The sequence below is a fragment of the Portunus trituberculatus genome, chromosome 48 (genome assembly GCF_017591435.1).
Source record: "Portunus trituberculatus isolate SZX2019 chromosome 48, ASM1759143v1, whole genome shotgun sequence".
Lineage (NCBI taxonomy): Eukaryota > Metazoa > Arthropoda > Malacostraca > Decapoda > Portunidae > Portunus > Portunus trituberculatus.
In genome coordinates, this window is record NC_059302.1 from 3,098,425 (window position 1) to 3,123,424 (window position 25,000).

Genomic DNA, 25,000 nt, shown 5'->3' on the forward strand with positions numbered 1-25,000 from the left:
TACTCCAGGCCATCTTGTCTTCTTTTAAGAGGGAGGTATCGAGGCATTTGCTCCCTAATTTTGGCTGATGCTTTTCCACTTTTTAGAGAGCCAGCACTCAAGTGGGCCTTTTTCTTTAATCTTTTCTTTTTTTTTTTGCCCTTTGCTGGCCCTCACCCCTACATTAAAAAAAATATGAACTTACTGATTCTCGGGACATCACGTTTTATACTACTTTCTTGTTGCAAAGTAAGAAATTCCTGGTCTGGTACAAAGTGATTGGATGCTAAGACGAATCTTTCTCTCGTGTTTGTGTGCAGAGTTGCGTATTGATGAGCAGAGCGTGACAGCTGCACCGCTCACCTGGGTACACTCTCACTAATGGTTCTAGGTGCTCTAATGCCTCCAGTTCGTCCTCGTATGCGGCACATGCTTGCAGTCGCATTGGTGTAGTTGAGGCTAAAAGTTTCAGTTAAGCTCCTCTGTCTGTAAAGTGTTGTTAGTCATTGTGATATTAAACAAATACTTTTATTTTGTGTCACATTGATGGTAGTATCGAAGTGGTGGTGGCGGTGGTAGTAGTAGTAGTAGTAGTAGTAGTAGTAGTAGTAGTAGAACAAACACACACACACACACACACACACACAGAGAGAGGTCTATCCCTTCCTACACCATCATAGCTGCATGAGTCATCCCAAAACCTGTAAACATGTAGCTTTTCCCCCTCCACCACCACCACCACCACCACCACCACCTGCTGCCCACCTGCCCGCCACCCATTTGTAGCGCTGACTAAGGCAAGCTGGGAGATGTGTCACCCTGCACGGCATGTCTTCACCCTGCCAACACGCGCCACCATCTTAACCTCTGTCTCCATCACCACTGTGCTTTTATCACCACCACCATCACCACCACCACCACCACGACCATCACGACTATAGCCACGACCGTCACCGTCATTGCAAAGTTCAGACGTCCTCTTTGTAGTTGTTAAGTCTGCAGCTTAATCTTGTGTAGTCTTTGGTGATTTGACGCAGTTTCTCTCTCTCTCTCTCTCTCTCTCTCTCTCTCTCTCTCTCTCTCTCTCTCTCTCTCTCTCTCCATCGCTTCCTGGTTGCAAGGTGACCTCATTAGTCTGAAATAGCAAAGGGGCCTACTTCGCTTTTTGGTGAGAGGCACAGGTGATGGGTGGGGGTGATTGCACGCCACACACACACACACACACACACACACACACACACACACACACACACACACACACACACACACACACACACTTTTGGCACTAATTCTGTCATTGAAATGCTAAACGTCTCGTCAAGAAATTATTAATAGGAGGGAATGTTTGAATTTTTATGTAAATCTCCTCCTACTCCTCCTCCTGCTGCTCCTCCTCCTCCTCCTCCTCCTCCTCCTCCTCCTCCTCCTACTACTACTACTACTACTACTACTGTTATCACTACCACCACCACTACTACTACTACCACCACTACCACTACCACTACCACTACCACTACTACTACTGTTAGTGGTGCTGCTGGTGCTTCTGGCGTGTCGGTGACGGTGTGGTGATAAGGGTGAACATCAGGCGATACAGTGATCAGAGATAGGGAGAGATACCAGTTAAAAAATAAATAGCAAAAGATGGAATTGATTATTTTTGCGCTGGTCTTCTGTAGTAATAGTAGTAGTAGTACTAATGCTAGTGGTGGTGGTGGTGGTGGTGGTGGTGGTGGTGGTGGTGGTAGGTAGTGTAGTAGTGGCATTAAAGTAAAGAATGGAGAGACAAACAGCCTCTGGCCACACTCCAGTCACCCATCCTTGGGACTAGAGCCAACCACATCTGCCACTATACTACTACTACTACTACTACAACTACTACTACTACATCTACTACTACTACTACTACTACTACTACTACTGCTACTGCTAGTACTACTAGTACAACTACTACTACTACTACTACTACTACTAGTACAACTACTAAAACTACTACTAATACTAATACTAGTACAACTACTTCTACTACTACTACTACTACTACTACTACTACTACTACTACTACTACTACTACTACTACTACTACTACTACTACTACTACTACTACTACTACCATTACTACTTCTACTACTATTATTACTACTATCATATACTACTGCTACTACTGCTATCATCACAATCACTATAACCACTTTACTTTCCCTACAATCATCATCATTGCTACTGCTGTCACTATCATTGTAGACACCATCACTACTACTACTACCACTACTACGACTATTACTACTACTACTACTACTACTACTACAATAACAATCAATATTCACGTCACAATTCCTACAAGCACCACAAAGTCCTTTATCACCACCACCACCACCACCACCACCATCACTACCACTTTTGTCAACATTCTCGCTGTGTATCTTATCTCAGTGATGGGGCTTGGAGGAGGAGGAGGAGGAGGAGGAGGAGGAGGAGGAGGAGGAGGAGGAGGAGTGGGCCTTCAATAACAAAGCACCAATGTTTTATGTAAGTTTAGGGCTTAATAATCCGTTATCAGTGTGTGTGTGTGTGTGTGTGTGTGTGTGTGTGTGTGTGTGTGTGTGTGTGTGTGTGTGTGTGTGTGTGTGTGTGTGTGTGTGTGTGTGTGTGTGTGTGTGTGTGTGTGTGTGTGTGTTTTAAGTAACATTTTTATCAATTTCTTCTGATAGTAGTATTTTCTCTTCTCTCTCTCTCTCTCTCTCTCTCTCTCTCTCTCTCTCTCTCTAAATCCTTCCTAAAGTTAAGGAGAAGGAAGCATTAGCCTTTATAATACACACACACACACACACACACACACACACACACACACACACACACACACACACACACACACACACACACACCCACACACAACGAAAACAAACCCGAGGCCACACGTCGCTAGAATGAGAGTGATTCACAACTTAATAATACACCCTTGACAATATGATCACCCGCTGTGTGTCGAGGGAAAACACGTGGAAAGCATAAATCGCGGCGTCTCATAGTGATACGGTGATACGGCAAACTACTACATTTAGAATAGGTTAGTGACACGTCTTGAAGGTAAAGGAGAGGAGGGAAGGAGGAGGGAAAGAGGAGGGAAGGAGGAGAAGGGAGGAGGGAAAGAGGAGGGAAGGAGGAGGGAAAGAGGAGAGAAAGAGGAGAAGGAGGAGGGAAAGAGGAGGGAAGGAGGAGGGAAAGAGGAGGGAAGGAGGAGAGAAAGAGGAGAGAGAGAGGAGAAGGGAGGAGGGAAAGAGGAGGGAAAGAGGAGAGAAAGAGGAGGGAAAGAGGAGGGAAGGAGGAGGGTGCGGACAAGGACAAGAGGAAGACTACCACCTGTGCACTTGCCAATAGTTGTAGTGAAAGGTTTTTAAACCACCACAGCCTTGACTATTATGTAAAGGGAATGCGCTCTGATGTTTTTAACCCTTTCACTACTCTCCATTTCTTTCACCCCCCCCATCAATTCCTTAGCATTTTTATATATTTTTGAACTATAATCTGTCTACTCTAAAGTGGCCCCTGGGTCTCGAGTTGAATAGTGTGTCAGGGAATGCGCGGTTGTTAGAGCTTGAGGAAAGCCGTGAGTTATCCTTGTGATAAGTGCGTTGATCAGCAGAAAACAAGTATCATTCACATCAAATCAATTACGTTATTAATAAGCTACAATATGTTTTAAATCTAGAAGCCATTATAGAGTAGACAGACTATATAGTGTGTTTAGTTTTGTAGCATAGAAAATAGAAAAATGCACCTCTTTTTTTTCTATTCTGTATATGTTCAAGGTAATTATACTCCTCTTCTGCAAAGGAAGGGTTAAAATTCCTTGTCAGATTGTTAAAGAATTTGTACCACTTAACCTCTTCAGTACCATGACACGTTTTGTTGATGATTTTATACAGCTTCAGAAACTTGTGTGGAATTAGAATAGTAATCTTTTGACCTCTATAGACCCTTCCTAATGCAAATAAAATCATCTAATCGTGCCCAAAAAAAACGGTTGAAATGCGTCCCAGTACTGAAGGGGTTAATACTATATTTGTGTGTCCTATCACGAAATTACTATACAAAATATAAAAGCACTGATTCTACAGGTTTCAGTTAATTAGTTCCCTCTGCCGCCTGTGCTTCAGTATTTTTGTCAGAGAAAGAAGTGGTAAAGTTTTGTGCATATTTCTTACAAGTGATGAAGGCCGAGCAAGAACTACGTAAAACCAACAAAAAAAATGCCAGTTTAGTTGCCACTCCTCAGCGTAAGTGAATTGAAGAGGCCTTAGTCTTGGCGGCGAGTAATTACCAAGTTAAGGAGAGTCAAGGAGGAGTCAAGGCGTTTTATGCAATAGTTCAAGTCACAGGGAGGCAGAAAAAAAGACAAAATAGAATTATGTTCTGAAACACTTCGTTGTCGTGACCTAAATTATTCTAAGCACGCTCTGGTGAAGATTGTAAGGATTTTCAGTGTTTTCTTGATCCCAGGGATAGATTAATGAATATTCTACAGTATCGAATGGAAAAAAGACCCATGAAAAACCCGATTGATCATTTCTTTGGCCATTAAAAATCATCGTGGTGAAAGAACAAAGACCTTCAATATTAGGACACATTTTTTTACCTTGAGATTTGTGTACGATTATATCATTTTATTGACATTAGGAAGGGTCTATAGAGGTTAGAAGATTAATTTTCAGAGTCTTCATTATTTTAATCTCCGGCAGGAGTTTCCGAAGCTCTGTAAAATCATCATATTGTAATCAAGATGAATATGGAAACGCGTCATGGTACTGAAGGGGTTAAATATCATCGTGGTGAGAGAACAAAAGCCCTTAAGAATATGAATCATTTACCAGACACGGTCACAGAATTTAATAAAAAAGAAGGCTCCCTAACAAAAAAAAAAAGTCAGAGAATAACATAGTGCAGTAGACAAAAGCTATTCACAATAACAACACCAGCAAAAGACAGTTCCAAAATACAATAGAAAAAGTAGAAAAGAAAAAAAAAATCAGGGCAGTAGAGTATAACAGAGTGCAGTCCATCAAATCACTACAACAACACCACCAAAAACAGTCCTAAGAATTTCATAGAAAAGAACAAAACAAAACGAAACGAAACGAAACAAAACGAAAAAAAAAAAAGGTAATCAACTGCCCGGTAGAGTATAAAAACGTGAAAAGCATCAGTTCACTATAACAACACCAGCAAAGAACAGTCCCAAAAATTAAATAGAAAAGAACAAAACAAAACAAAACGAAATGAAAAAAAAATAACGAAATAGATCAAAAATTGCCCGGTAGAGTATAACAGTGCAATACATCAGTTCACTATAACAACACTAACAGAACCAGTCCAAAAAATTCAATAGAAAAAACAAAACAAAACAAAACCAACCCCAACCCAACCCAACACAAACAACCCCAACCCAACCCAACCCAACCCAACCCAACCCAACCCAAACTCAACTCAACTCAACTCAACTCAACTCAACCTAACCCAACCCAACCCAACCCAACCCAACCCAACCCAAACGAAATGAAAAATAAAATAAATAAATAACAGACTGTAATACATCAAACCAATTCACTACAACAACAAGTCCCAAAATGATGATGAGGCGTCCCAGTATGTGCGTATGTAGGTTCTGCTGGCTCACAGTGCTAATTGGATGGCACGTCCCCCAAACACACACTTGCCACCGTAGTGTGAGGTTGTATATTAGATTTACGATGACACCTTAAGCCTTGAAAACATTTGTACCCACCAGCTTTGTTTCTCTTACCTGTTGTTACGTGTCGTGAGGAGAATGGATGAGAAGGACGAAGAAAATGGATGAAGGAAACGAACAGGGAAAATGGAAGAGAATACGTGAATCCATCCCAGTCTTCTCACACCTTTTCTCTCCTTTCATCTTGTCCCATACGTGAATTTACCACAATCCTCTCTTCCCTTTCAGTTTCCTTTCCTTCTCGTTCCATACATGAATTCACGCCCTATTTTCTTCCCTTTCTCTCTCTCTTTTTTTTCTTCAATCTCACCCCTTCTATTCTCTCCCTATTTTCATTCCTTCAATCTCGTATCCACACTCATATCACCCCTGCCTATACCTTTGTGGCTAAACAGTGCATTGTGTTTCAGGTGAATGCCGGCTCGTTGGCTGCCGTGGCGGGGCTGCAGGCTGGGGATGCCATCGTCAGCATCGGAGGTAGAGATGCCCTTTCCCTCAGGCACAAGGAGGCTCAGGAGGCCATCGTGAGGGCCGGCAACAACTTCGACCTCGTGATCCAAAGGTGAGTGTTGACCTGAAGCGCTTCGTTCCTGGTGTGTTGTGAGGGAATGACTGGCACAGGGTAGGGATGCAGGGAAAGAAGAAGACGCAATGAATAGAAGCAGAAGGAAGAACTTAACTCAGGAGGAGGAGGAGGAGGAGGAGGAGAAGGAGAAGGAGGAGGAGAAGAAGAAGAAGAAGAAGAAGAAGAAGAAGAAGAAGAAGAAGAAGAAAGAAGAAGAAGAAAGAAGAAAAGAAAAAGAAGAAGAAGAAGAAGAAGAAGAAGAAGAAGAAGAAGAAGAAGAAGAAGAAGAAGAAGAAGAAGAAAAGAAAGAAAAAGAAGAAGAAAGAAGAATAAAAAGAAGAGTTTATATCCGGGCGCCATATGATCTCGTTGTCGGAACCTCAAATTAAAACGATCAGCCTGTCCTACTTTTTTTCCCTTCTCTCTCTCTCTCTCTCTCTCTCTCTCTCTCTCTCTCTCTCTCTCTCTCTCTCTCTCTCTCTCTCTCTCTCTCTCTTCCTTCCTCATCTTTCTTCACAATCTTTCCCCTCCTCCCTCTATTTTTATTTTCTCCTTTCTCTCTCTTATCTTCGAAGGTCGCAGTTATGAAGTTAGTAAACGCTTGTAAACACACACACACACACACACACACACACACACACACACACACACACACACACACACACACACACACACACACACAGTTGGTGAATAATAATGAAAGAAAATACACAAATCTTTGCTAGTCATGGCCGTGTGTGTGTGTGTGTGTGTGTGTGTGTGTGTGTGTGTGTGTGTGTGTGTGTGTTGGGGGAAGGGAGGGGGATGTGGGAGGGTGTAGGAGGGAGATGCTTTAGTCAACACTGTTATTTAAGGAGCTGGAGAGAATTACGTGAGAGACTCCTCCTCCTCCTCCTCCTCCTCCTCCTCCTCCTCCTCCTGTCTTCTTTTTCTGTAGCAACAATCTCCTTTCCCTCTCATTATCTTATTTACGTCCCTTCGTTTCTAATCACCATCTTTATTGCTCCTTCTCTCTATTTCTCATTCATGCCTCCCTTTTTTCCTCCTCCTCTTCTTCCTTCGTCCTCCTCCTCCTCCTCCTCCTCCTCCTCCTTCCCTTTCTACCTCTCACTCCTAATTCCATTCCTATATTCTTCTATTTCCTTCACCTATTTCTTCTACTCCAATCTTTCTTTCTCTTTTGTCTTTCTGCTTTACCATTAATTTTATTCCTCTCTTCTATTCTTTCCACTCATTTCTTCTTCTTCCATTCTTCTTCTTGCATCTATCTTCGTATTTTTTTTTCTTATATGTTCCTTTTCTTAGCCTTTCTTCTAATGTCCTACACTTATTGTCTCTCTCCGTCCTCTCTTCCTTTTCCTCTTCGTCTACTTTTCCTGGTTTGCATATCTTACCGCTTCACTATCTCACTTATCAATATCTTATCTTTCTTCTCTCTTCTCTCCATCTCTCTCTCTCTCTCCTTTTCCTTTCTCTTATTCCTTTTCACTTATTCCTTCTCCGTCCTCTCTTCCTTTTCCTTTTCATCTATTTTTCCTGGTTAACATAATCTCTCTCTCTCTCTCTCTCTCTCTCTCTCTCTCTCTCTCTCTCTCTCTCTCTCTCTCTCTCTTCCCTCTTCCTTTTCCTCCTCCTCCACTTTTCCTATCTTGCATAATCTTACACCTCTCCACTCTCTCTCTCTCTCTCTCTCTCTCTCTCTACTTCTGCATAATCTTACTCTCTCTCTCTCTCTCTCTCTCTCTCTCTCTCTCTCTCTCTCTCTCTCTCTCTCTCTCTCTCTCTCTCTCTCTCTCTCTCTCTCTCTCTCTCTCTCTCTCTCTCTCTCTCTCTCTCTCTCTTTTTCGCGTGGCCAGTGCCTGAGGGCCGCAGTGACGTCATGCCGGGACTTTTAACACGTCCTGGTGAGGCGGCGGGAGTGGCACAGGGACGGTGTTGTGGCGCCTTGATGAGCTCATTCCTGCTGGCGTCTCCTGCTGGCGTCTCCTCCTTCTCTTTCTTCTCCTCCTTCTGCTACTTCTGTTGGTTCTGTTATGGTGCTGGCGTTTCCTCTTTCTCTTTCTTCTCTCTCTTCTACTCCTCCTGGTTCTACTTCTTTTAGTTCTGCTGGCGATTCCTCCTCTTTCGTCTCCTTCTTCTTCTTTTCTTCTCCTTCTTCTGCTATTTCTGCTGGTTCTGTTGTGCTGCTGGCGTCTCCTGCTGGCGTCTCCTCCTCCTCTTTCTTCTTTCTTCTCCTCCTTCTGCTACTTCTGCTGGTTCTGTTATGCTGGTGGTGTCTTTTGTTGGCGTTTCTTCGTTCTCTTTCTTCTCTTCCTTCTGCTACTCTCCTCCTTCTTCTCTTTCTTCTCCTCCTTCTGCTGGTTCTGCTGGTTCTGGTTGTGATATGCTATTGTTTTTTTTCTTTTCCTTTTTTTCGTTTATTTTTCTTTATTTGTGTTTTCTGTTTTGTCTCTTCGTTTTCTTTCTTCTCCTCTTTCTGGTTCTGCTGGTTCTGGTTCTCATGTGCTATTGTATTTTATTCCTTTTCTTTTTTCGTTTGTCTTTTTTTTTGTTTTGTCTTGATTTGCATTCTCTGTTTTCTGTTTTCTAATGTTTTGTTGGATTTTTTAATATTGTTTTATATTTTTCTTTCTTTCTTCTTCTTCTTCTTCTTCTTCTTTTTATTCTGTTATCATTTTCCTTCTTTCTTCCACTTGTTCTATTATCGGCTAACTTTACTTCATTGTTGTTGATTTTCCTCCTCCTCCTCCTCCTCCTCCTCCTCCTCCTCCTCCTCCTCCTCCTCCTCCTCCTCCTCCTCCTTCTATTATTCCTTATAGTCCTACATTTGTTTTTATTCTCTTATGCTTCTCCCTTTTACATTCGCTGTTTTTTTTTACCTTACTTTTCTTCCGCGTTCTATAAAAAGTTTCTTCTCTATTTTTCTCTCTCTCTCTCTCCTCTTCTTATGCTTCCTTTATCCTGCCACCTTATATTTCCTAAACTTTTTTTTTATTTACACTTTTTTAAATTTTGTACCGCTATTTAACTTTCCCTCCCTTTCCTGTCTTCTTTTCTTTCCTCTATCCTTTTCTTCTTGGCCATCCTCATTTCCTGCTCTTTTTCTTAATTTCTCCCCTCTATTTTACGCCTTGTTAAATTCCTTCTTCTTTTTTCTTATTCCTCGTCTCACACTTTTTTCTCTCGATTTTTTTCCCCTCAGGTACCGAAGCTTTTTTTTTAATCTTTTCTCTCCTCCTCCTGCTCCTCCTCCTCCTCCTCCTCACACGCCCACACTTGTATTCACGGTCTCCCACAAAGGGCTGAGCAGGATGGAGAACAGAATCTTAAGTGGGTAGAACGTTTCGAATTTCAGTATGAGAGAAAAGCATGAGAGAGAGAGAGAGAGAGAGAGAGAGAGAGAGAGAGAGAGAGAGAGAGAGAGAGAGAGAGAGAGAGAGAGAGAGAGAGAGAGAGAGAGAAACATTAGTACTTCATTTTTTCTCAAGACTAAATAAAAAAATCATCTCGGCCCTCAGGAAAATAAAATCTAGGTTTCAATTTTGTACTGTTAAATGTGGTGTTGATATGCAATGTTTACCTCGTGATGTTTGAATAGTTGTGGTGGTTCTTCTTGTAGCAGTGAAGGTGAAGGGAAGATACAGATAAGATACTGAGGAGAGAGAGAGAGAAAGATAGAGAGGGATGGGGGAAGTGTGGGTCACGAAACACTCTCTCTATCTTTCTATCTCTCTCTCTCTATCTCTCTCTCACTCTCTCTCTCTCTGGTGATAAAAGATCAGCGTTGTCAGTGTTGCGTGTCTTTTATCGATGAAAGATTAAACTTATATAAACTTCTCTGCTTAATGGAGATGTAAACGTACACTCTCTCTCTCTCTCTCTCTCTCTCTCTCTCTCTCTCTATCTATCTATCTTATATCTTTCCTGTTGTTATCTTCTTTCATCATTCATTTTCGTTCCCTTCTTATTTTTTTCCGTGTTACACTTTTTCTCTCTCTCTCTCTCTCTCTCTCTCTCTCTCTCTCTCTCTCTCTCTCTCTCTCTCTCTCTCTCTCCCCCCCGTGGTGTCACTCGGCTCAAACAAACATCGTAACGTGTGTGTAGGAACATTTCGACGCCGCGGTGTCTGCTCCTGTCACACTGTCTGAGGCCCCTTGATATGTCCAGCCTGTGCGGAGAGAGTGATTAATCTCTTCGGTATTGGGACGCATTTTTACCTTGAGTTTTGTGCACAATTAGACGATTTTATTGGCATTAGCAAGGGTCTATGGAGGTCAGAAAATTAATGGCTAGAGTCTTCACTTTTCTAATTCCTCACATAAGTTTCTGGTGCTGTATAAAATCACCAAATAATAACCAGAATGAATATAGACACGCAGCATGGTACTGAAGGGGTTAATGGGGGTGCGGGTATGTGGATGAGGTGTGTGTGGGGATATGTGGATTGGTGGATGTTAATGGAGGAGTGGAGTGCCTTTGTTTTTCTTTCCGTTTTTTTACAATTTTGACGAAACTCATTTTGTTTTCTCTTCGTCCGGATTTGAAATGGAATTGGTTTCATTATTTTTTGTTCATGTTAATATATTTCGAGGCTTTTCTTGTATGTATGTATGTATGTATGTGTGTGTGTAGTATTTGCTAATAAACTACTACTACTACTATTGCTACTACTCCTACAACAACAACTACTACTACCACTACTACTACTACTACTACTGCTACTGCTAGGTGTGGTGGTGGTGATGGGTTTGTTAGGATAGGCGCTTGAAGGGGTGAGGTGGGTGGTGAGGTGGGGATGGTTGGTGTGGGGGATGTGGGGTGAGTAGGTGACCGGGTGGTGTGGTGGGGGTGGGGTGGGGGAGGGTAAGAGAGGGGGAGGAAGAGGTACATACAACGCTTGCATTGACTCTACGTGTGCTCTTACTTGCTCTCTCTTCTCTTCCTCCTCCTCTTCTTCCTCCTCCTCCTCCTCCTCCTCCTCTCCCTTTCCCCTTCTGTTTTATCTTTCACTCCTCTGTCGCTCACTTCCTTTCCACCTCCTCCTCCTCCTCCTCCACGTCCTGATTCAACAATTCTCCACTTAAATCTGTCACGCATTTTCACACACACACACACACACACACACACACACACACACACACACACACACACACACACACATCGTCCCTCATGCCTTAAGTGTCACGGTGTCTGTCTACCTCTCTCTCTCTCTCTCTCTCTCTCTCTCTCTCTCTCTCTCTCTCTCTCTCTCTCTCTCTCTCTCTCTCTCTCTCTCTCTCTCTCTCTCTCTCCTGCTTCACCTTTCTACCCCTCCCTCTCCCTCGGGCTATTCTTCAGAAAGTAAGAGGGTGGTGGTGGTGGTGGTGGTGGTGGTTGGGTGACACATTACTAGGAGTGCGGTGGCGTCACTCATCAAGGCGAGACACAAAGGCAAGAACCAGACACTCTTACTACAGGGCCATATATCCGTCTCTTAAGGTGTCCGGTGACGTCACGCTTGTCTTGTGTGAGTGGTCAAGTTTGGGCTATGAAAATTAAGACATGAGTGTTGTGTTTTGTGGGGTTTTCTTTTTTTTTTATACATATATTTTTTTCTTCTTCATTTATTAATTTGCTTCTTCATTTATCTATTAATTTGTGATGTTGATTTTCGAAGTATATTTCAAGTTTTTTTTCTAGCTTTCTTTTGTACTAAGTTTTATTTTTAGATGTGTTTTGTGAGTTTTTCATGTTTTTTTTCTTCATTTATTTATTTGCCTCTTCATTTATCTATTTATTTATTTATCTATTTAGTTTTACATGTTAATTTTAGATGCTTGATTTGAGTGTATATTTCAAACCTCACGTGATTTTTCATTTTTCTTTGGACATGATCACGTTAGTCAGAGGGAAAAACTCAATACAGGAAACATTGTTGCCTCGTTGACTTGTTTCGTAGCTTTTGTCTATCTGGTTTTTGTTGAGATACTGCTCAGATACTGGAACGCATTTTTGCCTTAACTTTTGGACATGATTAGACGATTTTATTGACATTAGGAAGGTTTATGGATGTCAAGAGGTTGATAAGCGGATTCTTTACTATTCTAATCCCAACGTATATTTCTGAAACTGTAAAAAAAATCGCCAAAATAGTAACCAGAATGAATATGAAAACACGTCCTGGTACTGAAGAGATTAAGGGTGAAGGATAAACACGCATTTCAGACAACAAAGCACGCACCGTAATGTCTGGCAGATAGTCAGCCTGTGTAAAGTTGCAGCCACGCATCTAACTATAAAGTATTAAAGTAGGTGATACCCTTTTGATCGAAGAGTTAACCCTTCAGTACTGAGACCCATTTTACCAAGAAATTTGTGTACGATTAGACCATTTCATTGACATTAGGAAGGGTTTACGGAGGTCAGAAGATTAATGGCCACAGTCTTCACTACTTTAATCCCTCACATGAGTTTCTGAAGCTGTATAAAATCATAAAATAGTAAGAAGAATGAATATGGAAACGCGTCATGGTACTCAAGGGGTTAAAGACGCACTAGACACACTTCCAACAATGAGGTACCACAGTCACTCACACCATTTTGAACGTATAAAGACACTTGAGACACTTCCAACACTAAAGCACCACAGTGTCCAACAAGTAAATTTATGCCAAGGTATTTTTAACATCGGCGGAAAAATGAATAGTGTAATAAATAAACTAGTTCTGATCGAGTGGTGTTTGTTGGGCAGCGTGTCACGTGAAACAAGTCGCCGCACACACAGGCCCTTTGTCAAGTACCCTCGCCAGGCGCCAGTTCGTGTCTGGCGCCCGACCGACATAGGCACCATAAAAAATCGTCAGAGTACCCGAATAATGGAAGCGTCACATGGCTGAGGAAAATAATCCGTGTGGTGTTCGCTGTGAGTTGCCTGAAATAGAGTAGCGTGTGGTGGTGTGTCTTGTAGCACCTCCTAGATCTTGCCCACTGCTTTACGCTCTTGGGAGATAATTTACTTTTATTTATTTATTTTTTTTTTTTTTTATGCAAGAGGGGAAGTTGAACAATGACAACAAGAAATTAAAAGAAAAAGTCCCACGATGCCCAGTTCCCTTAACCTCTTCAGTACTGGGACACATTTTTATCTTGAGATTTGTGTACGATTAGACCATTTTATTGACATTAGGAAGAGTCTGTGGAGGTCAGAAGATTAATGGTCAGAGTCTTTACTATTTTAATCCACACCTGAGTTTCTGAAGCTGTATAAAATCACCAAATAGACACCAGAATGAATATGGAAACGTGTCATGGTGCTGATGGATTTGTAGAATTCTGCCTTTCTTTACCCAAGCGAATATAATGTTACGGATTTTCAGAAGTCAATCTCTAAATCCTGGTGTTGCCATATCTATTACAGACGCATCTACTCTTTACTTACCATCACGGAAAGCACATTTAAATACCCTTTCATACACACAATCATCCCTTCACTCCCAACACGTCACTTCTCACACAACTCATGGCCGGAGTAACAGACATGGGGAAAGTAGGCATGACACACACACACACACACACACACACACACACACACACACACACACACACACACACACACACACACACACACATACACACACATGGGCAAGCAGGCAGGGAGGGAGGGTTCGCTTACAGTAAATCCGAGTCTTAAATCACCCAAACCCAACAAGGAAACTCGAGGTGTGAGGCGGCCAGTGTCATCAGAGCCATGGGTGTCGCAAAGTGTACACAATCCTCCCCTTCCCCAAAACACTCTCTCTCTCTCTCTCTCTCTCTCTCTCTCTCTCTCTCTCTCTCTCTCAACCCACACACACTCAAAGGCCTCAAACTTATTTTCTTTTTCTCTAATTTCATCCCCTCCCTTTACAGCTTCTCCTTGTTCCATTACACAACTTAACTACTGTCACTTCACTTCACTTCAACCCATCGACTCCTTTCCTCACTTCACTCTAAGCCAAACTCTCCTCATCTTCCCTCACAATCCCTCCCTCGTTCACTGCACCTCGTTACTTCTGAATCTCTGTCCAATTTTTCTCCCTCATCGTCACTGTCCCATCTCTTCCCCCTCTTTACAACCCTCTGTCTTGTCTCCTTCTCTTTTTAATCCCCTCTTCCATCCTGTCCCCTAAAACTCAAAATCCTTGCCTCATTCCTTCCTTGTCCTAAAAAAATCTTGTCTTTTTTTCCTGTTCTTAAGTGCTCTACAGTCTACGCCTCTCTTCATTCCATCTTGTCCTCTTAAGCCCTAAAGCTCCTTGTCTCATCTTCTCCCCTGCCTTCTCATCCCTTAATGCACCCCTGTTTTTCCTGTTACACTACAACTTTCTCCTTCTAAATAACTCCACAGGCCTTCACAGCCCTTCTCACCCTATTTTGTCCCCCACACCCTAAAAACTCCTTACTTAGTTTCAAAACCATTACCTTACCCCTTTCCCTGCTTTCTGTACCCAATATCTCACTCTTGTTTTGTTTCCACACCCTTCCTCACCCTGTCACATCCTTCCTCACCCTGTCTTTGTGCCCTACACCCTAAAAACTCCCTGCTTAGTTTCAAAACCCTTACCTTAGCTATCCCTTCTCCTGCTTTCTGTACCCAATATCTCACTCCTGTTTCATCTCCACACCCTTCCTCACCGTATCTTGTCCCCTACACCCCCAAGAAACCCTGCCTACCCCTTCCCCTGCCTTATCTCACCCTTATTCTTCTCAAGGCGCATCACATCTCCCTTACCCTTCCTATAGCATACTCCCGGACACGCTTTCACCCCTCCCTATAGAATCACGACGGCCCCGCTACCCCATAACTCACTGCACAAAGGGGACGGCGCCAGGAACCGCCGGTGGACCACGTACCAGGCGTGAGGTGCGGAGGTGTTAGACGTGGTGGTGGTGGTGGTGGTGGGAAGATATGTACAGATTGGATATGGCTGTGGGGAGGAAGATGGGTTTGTGTTAATGGGCATTGGTGGGTGTTGAGTTGAAGATGTGGTGGTTGTGATGGTCCATTGATGTTGATGTTGATGGATGGGTGGGTGGGTGGTGATGGTGGTGGTGGATGGGGAGGAAGTGGAGTGTTATTTGAGGAAGTTTTTTTTTTTTTCATATAGGAAGGAAGGAAAGTAGAGAGATCGGAAGAAGGGAGGAAAAAGAAAAAAAGCAAAAAATATAAATAATAGGAAGAAAGGAAAGGATGTCAAGAAGAAAAGAAAAAGAAAGACTGGAAGAAAAATGAATGAAAGAAAGACAAGACGAAAGGAAAGAAGGAAGGAAGGAAGAGAAAATAGGAAGAAAGAAAGAAAAAGAAAAAAAGGAAGAAAAGGAAAAAAAAAACCAATACAAGCAAAACAAACAAAATAAAATACCGAAAAACACACCAAAACACTTATTACACCCTAGAGAACAGCCTTAATACTACACACACCACGCTAACCACCAACACCACTATCACCACGCCTCCCTCACCACACCAGCACGCCACAACATCCGCTCTCACATTACCGCACCACACCACCACCCACCACCACCACCACCACCACCAACATTCCGAAGGGGGTAGTGTCAGGCAGGCAAGAGGGAGAGGCGGTAGGGAAGGAGAGAGTGAGGGAGTGCCAGTCACGCTCCCTATACAGATCTCCCGCGTTATGCCAGCCCGCGCCCCGCCACGCAACGCACCCCCGGCTCAGGTCAAGGTGCGTTAATGGTTTTCACGGCCACGCGCACCTGCCCCGCTAGGCATTTGAGTAGAGTTAATTAGCGGGTTTAAGGTGGTAATAGACAGGTAGGGGAATAAAGTGACGAGTCGTGGAGTGTAGGTCAAAGAAAAAAAGGGTATTAGGAGGAGTACAGAGTTTGTGAAGCGTAGATGAGAAAGGAAGAAGTGTAATGATATGATAATTGAGAGGATTGTTAGTAAAATGAAATAAACAAACGATTGGCACTTTTAGAGATGAGTAAAGCGTACTTCATCATCATCAACAACAACAAAAGCAACAATACACCCAGCCTATACGTAGAAGAAAGAAATAAGAATAATGATAAGGTAAACAAGACAGTGAATGATTTTAAAAGTTTGTTAGTAGGCTGAAATAAACGAACTGGGATTTAAGACATGAGTGAAAAAAAATAAATAAAAAAAAAAAAAAAAAAAAACACATCCAGCCTAAACGTAGGAGGAAGGACTAATAATAATGATAAAGCAAACAAGACAGTGAAGAATTGAGAAGTTTGCTAGTAGGCCGAAATAAACGAACAATTGGGATTTAAGACATTAGTAAAAACAACAAGAACAACATCAACAGCACATCCCGCCTATACGTACAAGAAAAAACTGTAATAATAACAAGACGGCGAATAATTGAGAAGTTTATTAGACGAACGATTGGAATTTAAGACATAACTAAAAACAACAACAACAACAACAACACCAGCAACAATACACCCAGCCTATAGGTATCGTGAGTGAGTGAACGGCAGTGGCTCCTCCCTTCCCTCATTAATTCATCACGAGATAATCCAGCGAGGCGGAATCAGTCCACGTTAAGCATCACACACCAGTCAGTCACATGCACGAGGATCAGCCACACACGCCACGCACACACACCACCACTATTTCCACTATTTTCTTATGCTAAACATCTCCATACATTGTAGTACTAAAAACCCACAGAAAATAAATAAATAGATAAATAGACAACTAGAAATGAATAAAAAAAATCAATAGAAATAAACAAAATAGATAAGTAAAAATATAAATAGGTAATAGAACAAAATAATAAATGAATAAATAGATAAATAAACAGACACATCATAAATCAAAACAGAGAATGAATAATAAAGTTGTTTCATCACAGTTTCACTCCATCAAACGTAACACTTCCCGTGAATTCCCCACAGTATATGCACAACAGGGGCGACCTTTGCAGTACGGTGAGAAAACCTGAACAACCAGTGGCAGATCAAATCACTCTGTTCATTACCGAAGCAGACGATGTAAGCTTAATATGGGCTACACAAAAGACAATTCGCCTGACCTCATGACTTGCCAGCGTTCCCCTCCTCTGAATGATTGATTTACACACGCTAGCCTTTTCAGATCAAGATATAGGCTACATAGAGATCATGAAACCGTATTGCCTTCTGCTTCCAACTCAGTGCTTTACAAAACACTTAAAACACAGGATAGAGAAATGTCTATACTCAAAATATAGATGTTGCTGCTCCTTCCATTTCTTATTCATATCAACCAAACTCTCCTCAAATCAAAGCATAATGAAACCATTTTGCCTTCTGCTTCCAACTCAGTGCTTCACAAAACACTTAAAACACAGGATAGAGAAATGTCTGTACTCAAAATATAGATGTAGCTGATGGTTTCCCTTTCTTATGTAAATCAACCAAATTCTCCTCAAATCAAAGCATAATGAAACCATATTGCCTTCTGCTTCCGACTCAGTACTTCACAAAACAGTTAAATCCTAAGATAAAAAAATGTCTATACTCAAAACATAGATGTTGCTGCTCCTTCCCTTTCTTAATTAAATCAATCAAAGCCTTCTCAAGTAAAGCATACAGACATTGAAAACATATCGACTTTTGCTTCCAACTCCATCCGTCACAAAACACTTGAATCCTATAATAAAAAAATGTCCATTCTCGAGATATGGTTATTGCATTCGCCTTTCCTTTCTTAATTAAATCAACCAAACTCCCTCAAATCAAAACAGATACTGAAAAAATATTAACTTTTGCTTCCAACTCAGTACTTCACAAAACACTTAAAAGCACAGGATAGAAAATGTCCATACTCAAATACAGATGTTATTATTTTTCCCTTTTCTATATCAACCAAACCCTCTTCAAATCAAAACATACAGATATCAAACCATACTGACTTTTGCTTCTAACTCAATGATTAACCAGCTAAACAACGAGAAGAAAATACGACTATGTTTCCAGTGCACCATGAATTCCTTACAGGGGTGAGACTCGACTGTAAGGGAAGTGAAAGAAAAGGAGGAGGAGGAAGAGGTGTGACAGAAGTGTGTGGACTGTGGGAAGAAGGGGGTGGGAGGGATATATGTATGTGTGACTGGTGACTGTGCGTGTGTGTGCGTGTGGACGGTGAATGCGGGAGTGACATGGTGTTTCCGAGAGTAAACACATCACCAGGGCCAAGCTGCGTGGACTGGGCATTGTACTTGGGCTGCGAGGTCTGGAAGGACTGGATGAGGCGGGAGAAAGCTAAACTAATGGATGAAAGTACGGAAAGAAATGGATGCACCGCTGGGAGATGCTAAGAATGTACAGGATGGTGTGAGAAGGAAGATTTTATTGAATTAGACTGAATAGTGTGCATAATATGAATGAGGTGGAGGAGAATGCATGGATGTAAGGTTAGGAATGCATGTACTGGCTTAGAATGTGTTAAATGAATATATGGTCTTTTGGGTTGAGGCGAATTATAAGAGTATTAAGACAGGGACATGAGATTAAATGATATACCTGCTTGGTGTCCCGTGGATATGAGTACTCTGTGATAGACTAAAGTAACATAGCTTGGATAAAACTTGGAATAGGTAAGTTGTGGGGACTGAGAAGGTGGAAGAGACAAGGGTAGGGAATGAAAGGTAGTGAGAAGTGTTAGGGTGAGTGGGTGGAAACGAGGATGAAGTACAGGGAAGCAGTGTATAATCCCTGGAGGTGTGGGTGTCTAGGAAGGGCCGCGGCGATCACAAAGAGTATATACAGGTAACATACCCTGTAGAGATAAGGCTTCCCTCACATGACATGACGGAGGAGGAGGAGGAGGAGAGAAAGAGGAGGAGGAGGAGGACGAGGATGGGATAAGGTACAAAGAGAGCGATAATAAAATGAATAAAAGTGAAGAAACAAGTACGAATTGAAAAGGATGGAAGGATGGATGGATGGATGAATAACGTAGTAATATAAAAAAGAAAGCGATAAAATAAACAAAATAAAAAAACATTACATTAACTTCGTCGTGTGAGCAACTTAACGATAAAAAGAGAATTGTCCATATACGTTTAGTTACGTCAACAATTAAACATCATTCGTTAGTGTCGCCATCTCAACAAATAGACTGAGGAAACATCACGGTGGTGGTTACTAGGCACGCCACAACGCCATCACCACAATCACCACCATTACCACTACCACCACCCCCACCACCATCACATTACAACGCAGCTGGTACAAGTAAAGATTCGGAGCAAGAAACGAAGCAGTAAGTCCATTAATTTGTTCACAGTTCGAAGCCTTCAAACTGGTGCGGTGAACTTGCAGGTGAAGCATTGCGTGTAATTCTAATCTCTCTCTCTCTCTCTCTCTCTCTCTCTCTCTCTCTCTCTCTCTCTCTCGTGTATTAATCTGTATACTAAGTTGTTTATTCTTTATTTTCTAGTCTATTCATTAATTTGTGCGTATGAAGGGCTCTCTCTCTCTCTCTCTCTCTCTCTCTCTCTCTCTCTCTCTCTCTCTCTCTCTCTCTCTCTCTCTCTCGGTTCATGACACGCAACAATCTTTACCACACGTCGTAATTCCATTTAACACTCATCAGCGCTGCCTGTCGTGCCGCCTTGCGAGTCTAACAAGCGGTACCAGTTGTAACTTTTCTTGACTCTCATTCTGTCACTTTACCGGAAGCGTCTCCACTTTTGAACTCCAGCAAGGTTTCAATTAAGAGAGTTTACCGCAGACTAACTAACTCTCTCTCTCTCTCTCTCTCTCTCTCTCTCTCTCTCTCTCTCTCTCTCTCTCTCTCTCTCTCTCTCCAGCCTGCTGCGTTTTTAAAAAGGCTCATAGGATTTGTTTATATTCATGTTCCTTGCGTCCTGTTCTGCTGTAGGAAGGGAGCGAAGGGTGTGAGTGTGTGTGTGTGTGTGTGTGTGTGTGTGTGTGTGTGCTACCTCCTCCTCCTCCACGGATGATGAAGAGGTGTTATGTGTAAGGAGAGAGGTATGGGGGTGAAAAAAGAGGGTGACGGAGATGTATGACGTGGATGGGAGCGTTGTGAGGGGAGTGGGAGCCTGTGGGGATGCTTTGAAGATCCTGAGGATTTATGGGGAGGATTAAAAGCCTGTCAGACTGCGCTGAGGACGTCAAGAGTCCAGGGGATGTATGAGAAAGATCAATAAGGACTTTCAAGAACTTCGTGAACTGTAAAACGTGAAATGCTGGTGTAAGGGGGTGGTAGAGGAGATAGAGTTGGGAGATCATAGAAGGTGGACAGTGCAAGAAACATAGAGGAAGATAAATATGGATAGATACACAGAAGGAAACATCGTAGATAGGTAGGGGACTGGTGGAGGACGGGGAAAACACTGAGGGATAGTTGGTGTGGTCTTATATGGGATGAAATGTAAGAGAGAGTTTGTTGAGGAAGAGACAGAAATGGAAGATGCAGAACAGTGGTAAAGGGAACGGAGATTGGAAAGGAAAATAGTAAGTGGTGAGGTTGAAGAAGGAGTGTTGAGAAAGATAGAGGTGGAAGAAATTGGAGAGAAGTATTGGGGAAGTTAAGAATAGTGGAGGAGGAGGGAGACTGGAAATAATGGTGAGATTGTTGAGCATAGAGTAGAGGAGAATTGAGAGTTGGAGAAGTGGAGGAGTGTGGTGGAGGAGGATTAAGTGTTGGAAAGGTGGAGGAGTATGGTGGAGGAGAATTGAGAGTTGGAAAAGTGGAGGAGTGTGGTGGAGGAGGATTGAGAGTTGGAGAGGAGGAGGAATGTGGTGGATAAGGAGAATTAAGTGTTGGAGAGATGGAGGAACGTGGAGGAGGAGAATTGAGTGTTGGAGGTGGAGGAATGTGGTGGAGGAGGCCAGTGTTGAGATGGGTAAATGTGGTGGAGGAGAACGGAGTGTTGAGATAGGAAAGTGTGGAGGAATAGAAGAAATAAGTGTTGGAGAAGTGAAGGAATGAAATGGAGGAGGAGTGTGGAGTGTGGAGTGGAATGAGGTGGAGGAAAGGTGATTGAGGAAGACGGGGACTGCTGGTGGGCCACAAAGAAAGTGCTGGGGTGCTGGTAACTGTGTCATGGTCGTTTTCCGCTCCCTCTCTTTCTCCGTGTTCGTGCCGTGCCCACTACCACCACCACCACCACCACTACCCCACCCCTCATTCCAGCCTACCGGTGCCGTGCGGGACTCCCCACCTCGGCACGCCACTATGAAGCTTCGAACACTGGGAGAAAGTGAACCCTTCCCCCTCTTTTCAAGGTCGAAGCAATTTATGTGTATCTATTTATCTCCTTCCTTGCCCGTCTGTCTGTCTGTCTGTCTCTGTGCGTGTATGTCTATATGTGTATGTGTCTATTTTTGTTTGTTCTTGCTTTTACCTATAAGTTTATTTATTTATATGTTTATGGTGTTTATGTCTGTCTGTCTGTCTGTCTGTCAGTCTGTCTGTCTCTGTGCGTGTATGTCTGTATGTGTATGTGTCTATTTTTGTGTGTTTTTGCTTCTGTCTATTATATTTGTGTTTATTCATCTGTTTGTTAATGGTATTTGTATTTGAACCTTTGAAAAAATAAGGGAACGCCTTTCTTTTCGTCTCAATATTTATGAAAACGCAAAATTTGTCGTCGGATCTTTTGCATACAAAGAGGGCAACTGCCAGATTGGTGCAGATATACTAATATTAATATCTATAAAAATTAGAAAACTGTAGCCATGTAACATCTGACACCTATTACTCTAGGCCAGCCATCTAAGCCTCCACAAACAAAACAAAGACACAATAAAAGAATGGATAAACAAGAATATAAAAAGTTACAAGAACAAAAACGAACAAAAAAGACAATTAAGACACTTCACAAACAAACAATCAACTTCAGCCTCCACGAAAAACAAAACAAAGACGTGAGAATATGCAGCAAATATATTAACAAATGTATGAATAAATAGAATAGGAAGTATATACTGCATAACCTCAGCTACTCACGCATAAACAAAGAAAAGTGGACCATTAAGATGACTAATATGCGGAGTAATGTATGACCTCACTAACACCTGACCTCACCTCACGTGCACGCAAATAGAAAACGGGCTGAACATATACACGGGCAATATGAGAGTACTGAATAACCTCGCCCACGTCCGTCCTTCCTTCCTTCCTTCCTTCCTTCTCGACCTCAGCCCACGTGCAAGCAAACTAGGTCAAGAAAGCTGAATGTCACTCATACACACTCATACACACACACACACACACACACACACACACACACACACACACACACACACACACACGGACGACACCTGGATAGAAAGATACGACTACCACTACCACCACCACCACCACCACCACCACCACCACCACCACCACCACTACCTTCATCATCTTCATCACAAACACCACCACCTGCGCCATCCCGGTGATTAAAGCCCCTTCCTCCCTCCTCCCCTAGCCAGCTTACAGGAAATAGAGCCCCACCTTTTGAGCCTCGCCACGTAAGGTCGATTCGTGCCTTAATTGTGACGGAATATCGCTCCTGTGAAACTTATAAAGTGTTTTGTGTGTGTGTGTGTGTGTGTGTGTGTGTGTGTGTGTGTGTGTGTGTGTGTGTGTGTGTGTGTGTGTGTGTGTGATGGGACAAAGGGAATTCGTTGTTCATTGTCACGGATTCCACAAAACAATACTAATTTCCGATACGAGGAGGAGGAGGAGGAGGAGGAGGAGGAGGAGGAGGAGGAGGAGGAGGAGGAGGAGAAGAAGAAGAAGAAAAGAAAAGAAGAAGAAAAGGAGAAAAGAAGAAAAGAAGAAGAAAAGAAAAGGAGAAAAGAAGAAGAAGACTAAGAAGGAGAATGAAAAGGACGATGGAAACAATAATATACGTACAATGCAAATAATAATAATAACAACAACAACAACAACAACAACAACAAGACAAACCCGACAAACTAATGCTAAACACCATAGCACTAATTACCACAACTAAGCTTGCAACAGGAGCAACAACAGCGGCATTAGGCAACGAGGCAATTCAGTGACCCTCCTCATTAGCTCCCCTCTGGCGACAGGGGTCAGGCAGGTCAGGAGGTCGGGAGGATGGAAAAATGTAGCAATATGTAGAGTGTAGAGGATGGGAGGAGGAGAGGGAGAGGGCGGAGGAGGAGCGGGAGAGGGATATGAGAGAGAGAGAGAGACGAAAGGGCAGTGCTTGTAAAGAGGGTGAGTACAAGACTGTGGTGGTGGTGGTGGTGGTAGTAGTAGAAATGGTAGTGGCGGTGGTGGTGGTGGTGGTGGTGTTGACGTTGGTGTCCGCCACTCTGCCGCCATACCACGCAAGCAAACAGGTGAATGAAGTGAGTGATGTGAGGTGCTTTTTGATCTCATTCCTCCCCCTCTTCTTCCTCCTGTTATCCTTACCCTAACCTCGGCCCGTCCTCCTATCCTTCCTTCGCCCTATCCTCTTATCCTTCCCTCCCTGCCTGGTTCCTTCTCATCCTTCCCTCTCTGACGTGTTTATGCTGAGGAAACCTGAGACGTAGAGAAGCTGAGTGATGAACGCCTCACCACCAGGCAGGCAAGTGAACGGCCAGGCAGGGCAAGCAGGGCAGGCAAGGCAAGGCAAGGCAAGGAAGGACAGGCAAGGGCAAGGCAAGGCAAGGCAGGGTAGGTAAGGGCAAAGCAGGACAGGCACGGGAAAAAGGCATGGCAGGCTAGTTGATAGGTTGGCAGGGACAGGCTGGATTGTTGATTGATAGGCAGATAGACAGTGTTTAGAACAAAGAGGCTGGTGAGGAAGTAAGGAAAGAGGTACACAGGAGAGAAGCAAGTGGAGGGAGAGAGCAAGGCAGGGAGATGAATGAAATAACATAGAAATGAATGGTAGGCAGACAGACAGAGACAGACAGAAAGGAATGCAGACAAGCAGGCACTGATAAACCAACAAGTGCGGAAAAGCAGATTAGGACAAATACAGGTTTCCAGGTAATATGCAACCACACACACACATACACACACACACACACAGGCCAGTATATAAACACAAAAACAAAACAAATAGACAAGCATTAGAGCAAGTAAATACACAAAAACTTGTACATACATGTCTGAGCACAAACAAAACATACATACCAAGCAAGCTTACGCACTAGGATAAATATACACCAACGTACATACACAAGCACCGATCTGTCTGCTTTGTCTTGTAGTCTGTCCTATCTATCTGTCCTTCTATCTATTATGTCTGAAGTGCTGAATATAAACAGGGAAGAATGCACTTTATATTTTTCTACCTGTCTACCTCATTAATCGGCAAATATTAACCTAGTCTCCTTTACTACATTCACGTATTTGATATCTGTCTGTCTTTCATCGTCTGAAGTAGAGGAATATAAACAAATAAGAGTGCAATTTATATTTTTTGTACCCGTCTATCTCATTAATCGGCAAATATTAACCCTTGTCTCCTTTACTACATTCACGTACTCTCATATATGGTATACTCAAGTCATCTCCTCCTTCGAATGTTTCTCTTCTTGCTCTCCTACTTCTTGCTTCACCACCACCACCACCACCACCACCACCACCACCACAGTCCTCAAGTTTCCCTCCTTCACTACCATTACGTATTTTAGGACGCCCTCACATCCTGCACCACCTTAAAACTCACCACCCACTCCTTCCTCCTTCATCACCATCACCATCACTACCATCATCATCATCACGTCCG

The 25,000-nt window shown here is 42.7% G+C and overlaps 1 protein-coding gene across 26 annotated transcripts in view; it reads left to right on the forward strand.

The window, feature by feature from the left end:
- LOC123498573 (PDZ and LIM domain protein Zasp-like) overlaps positions 1-25,000 on the forward strand; it is a 113,345-nt gene that overhangs the window by 42,265 nt on the left and 46,080 nt on the right. For all 26 annotated transcript variants that reach the window (XM_045245797.1, XM_045245796.1, XM_045245801.1 and 23 more), the window contains exon 2: positions 6,136-6,287. In XM_045245797.1, coding sequence (XP_045101732.1) covers positions 6,136-6,287 — 152 coding nt within the window. The remainder of the gene's footprint in view (positions 1-6,135; positions 6,288-25,000) is intronic.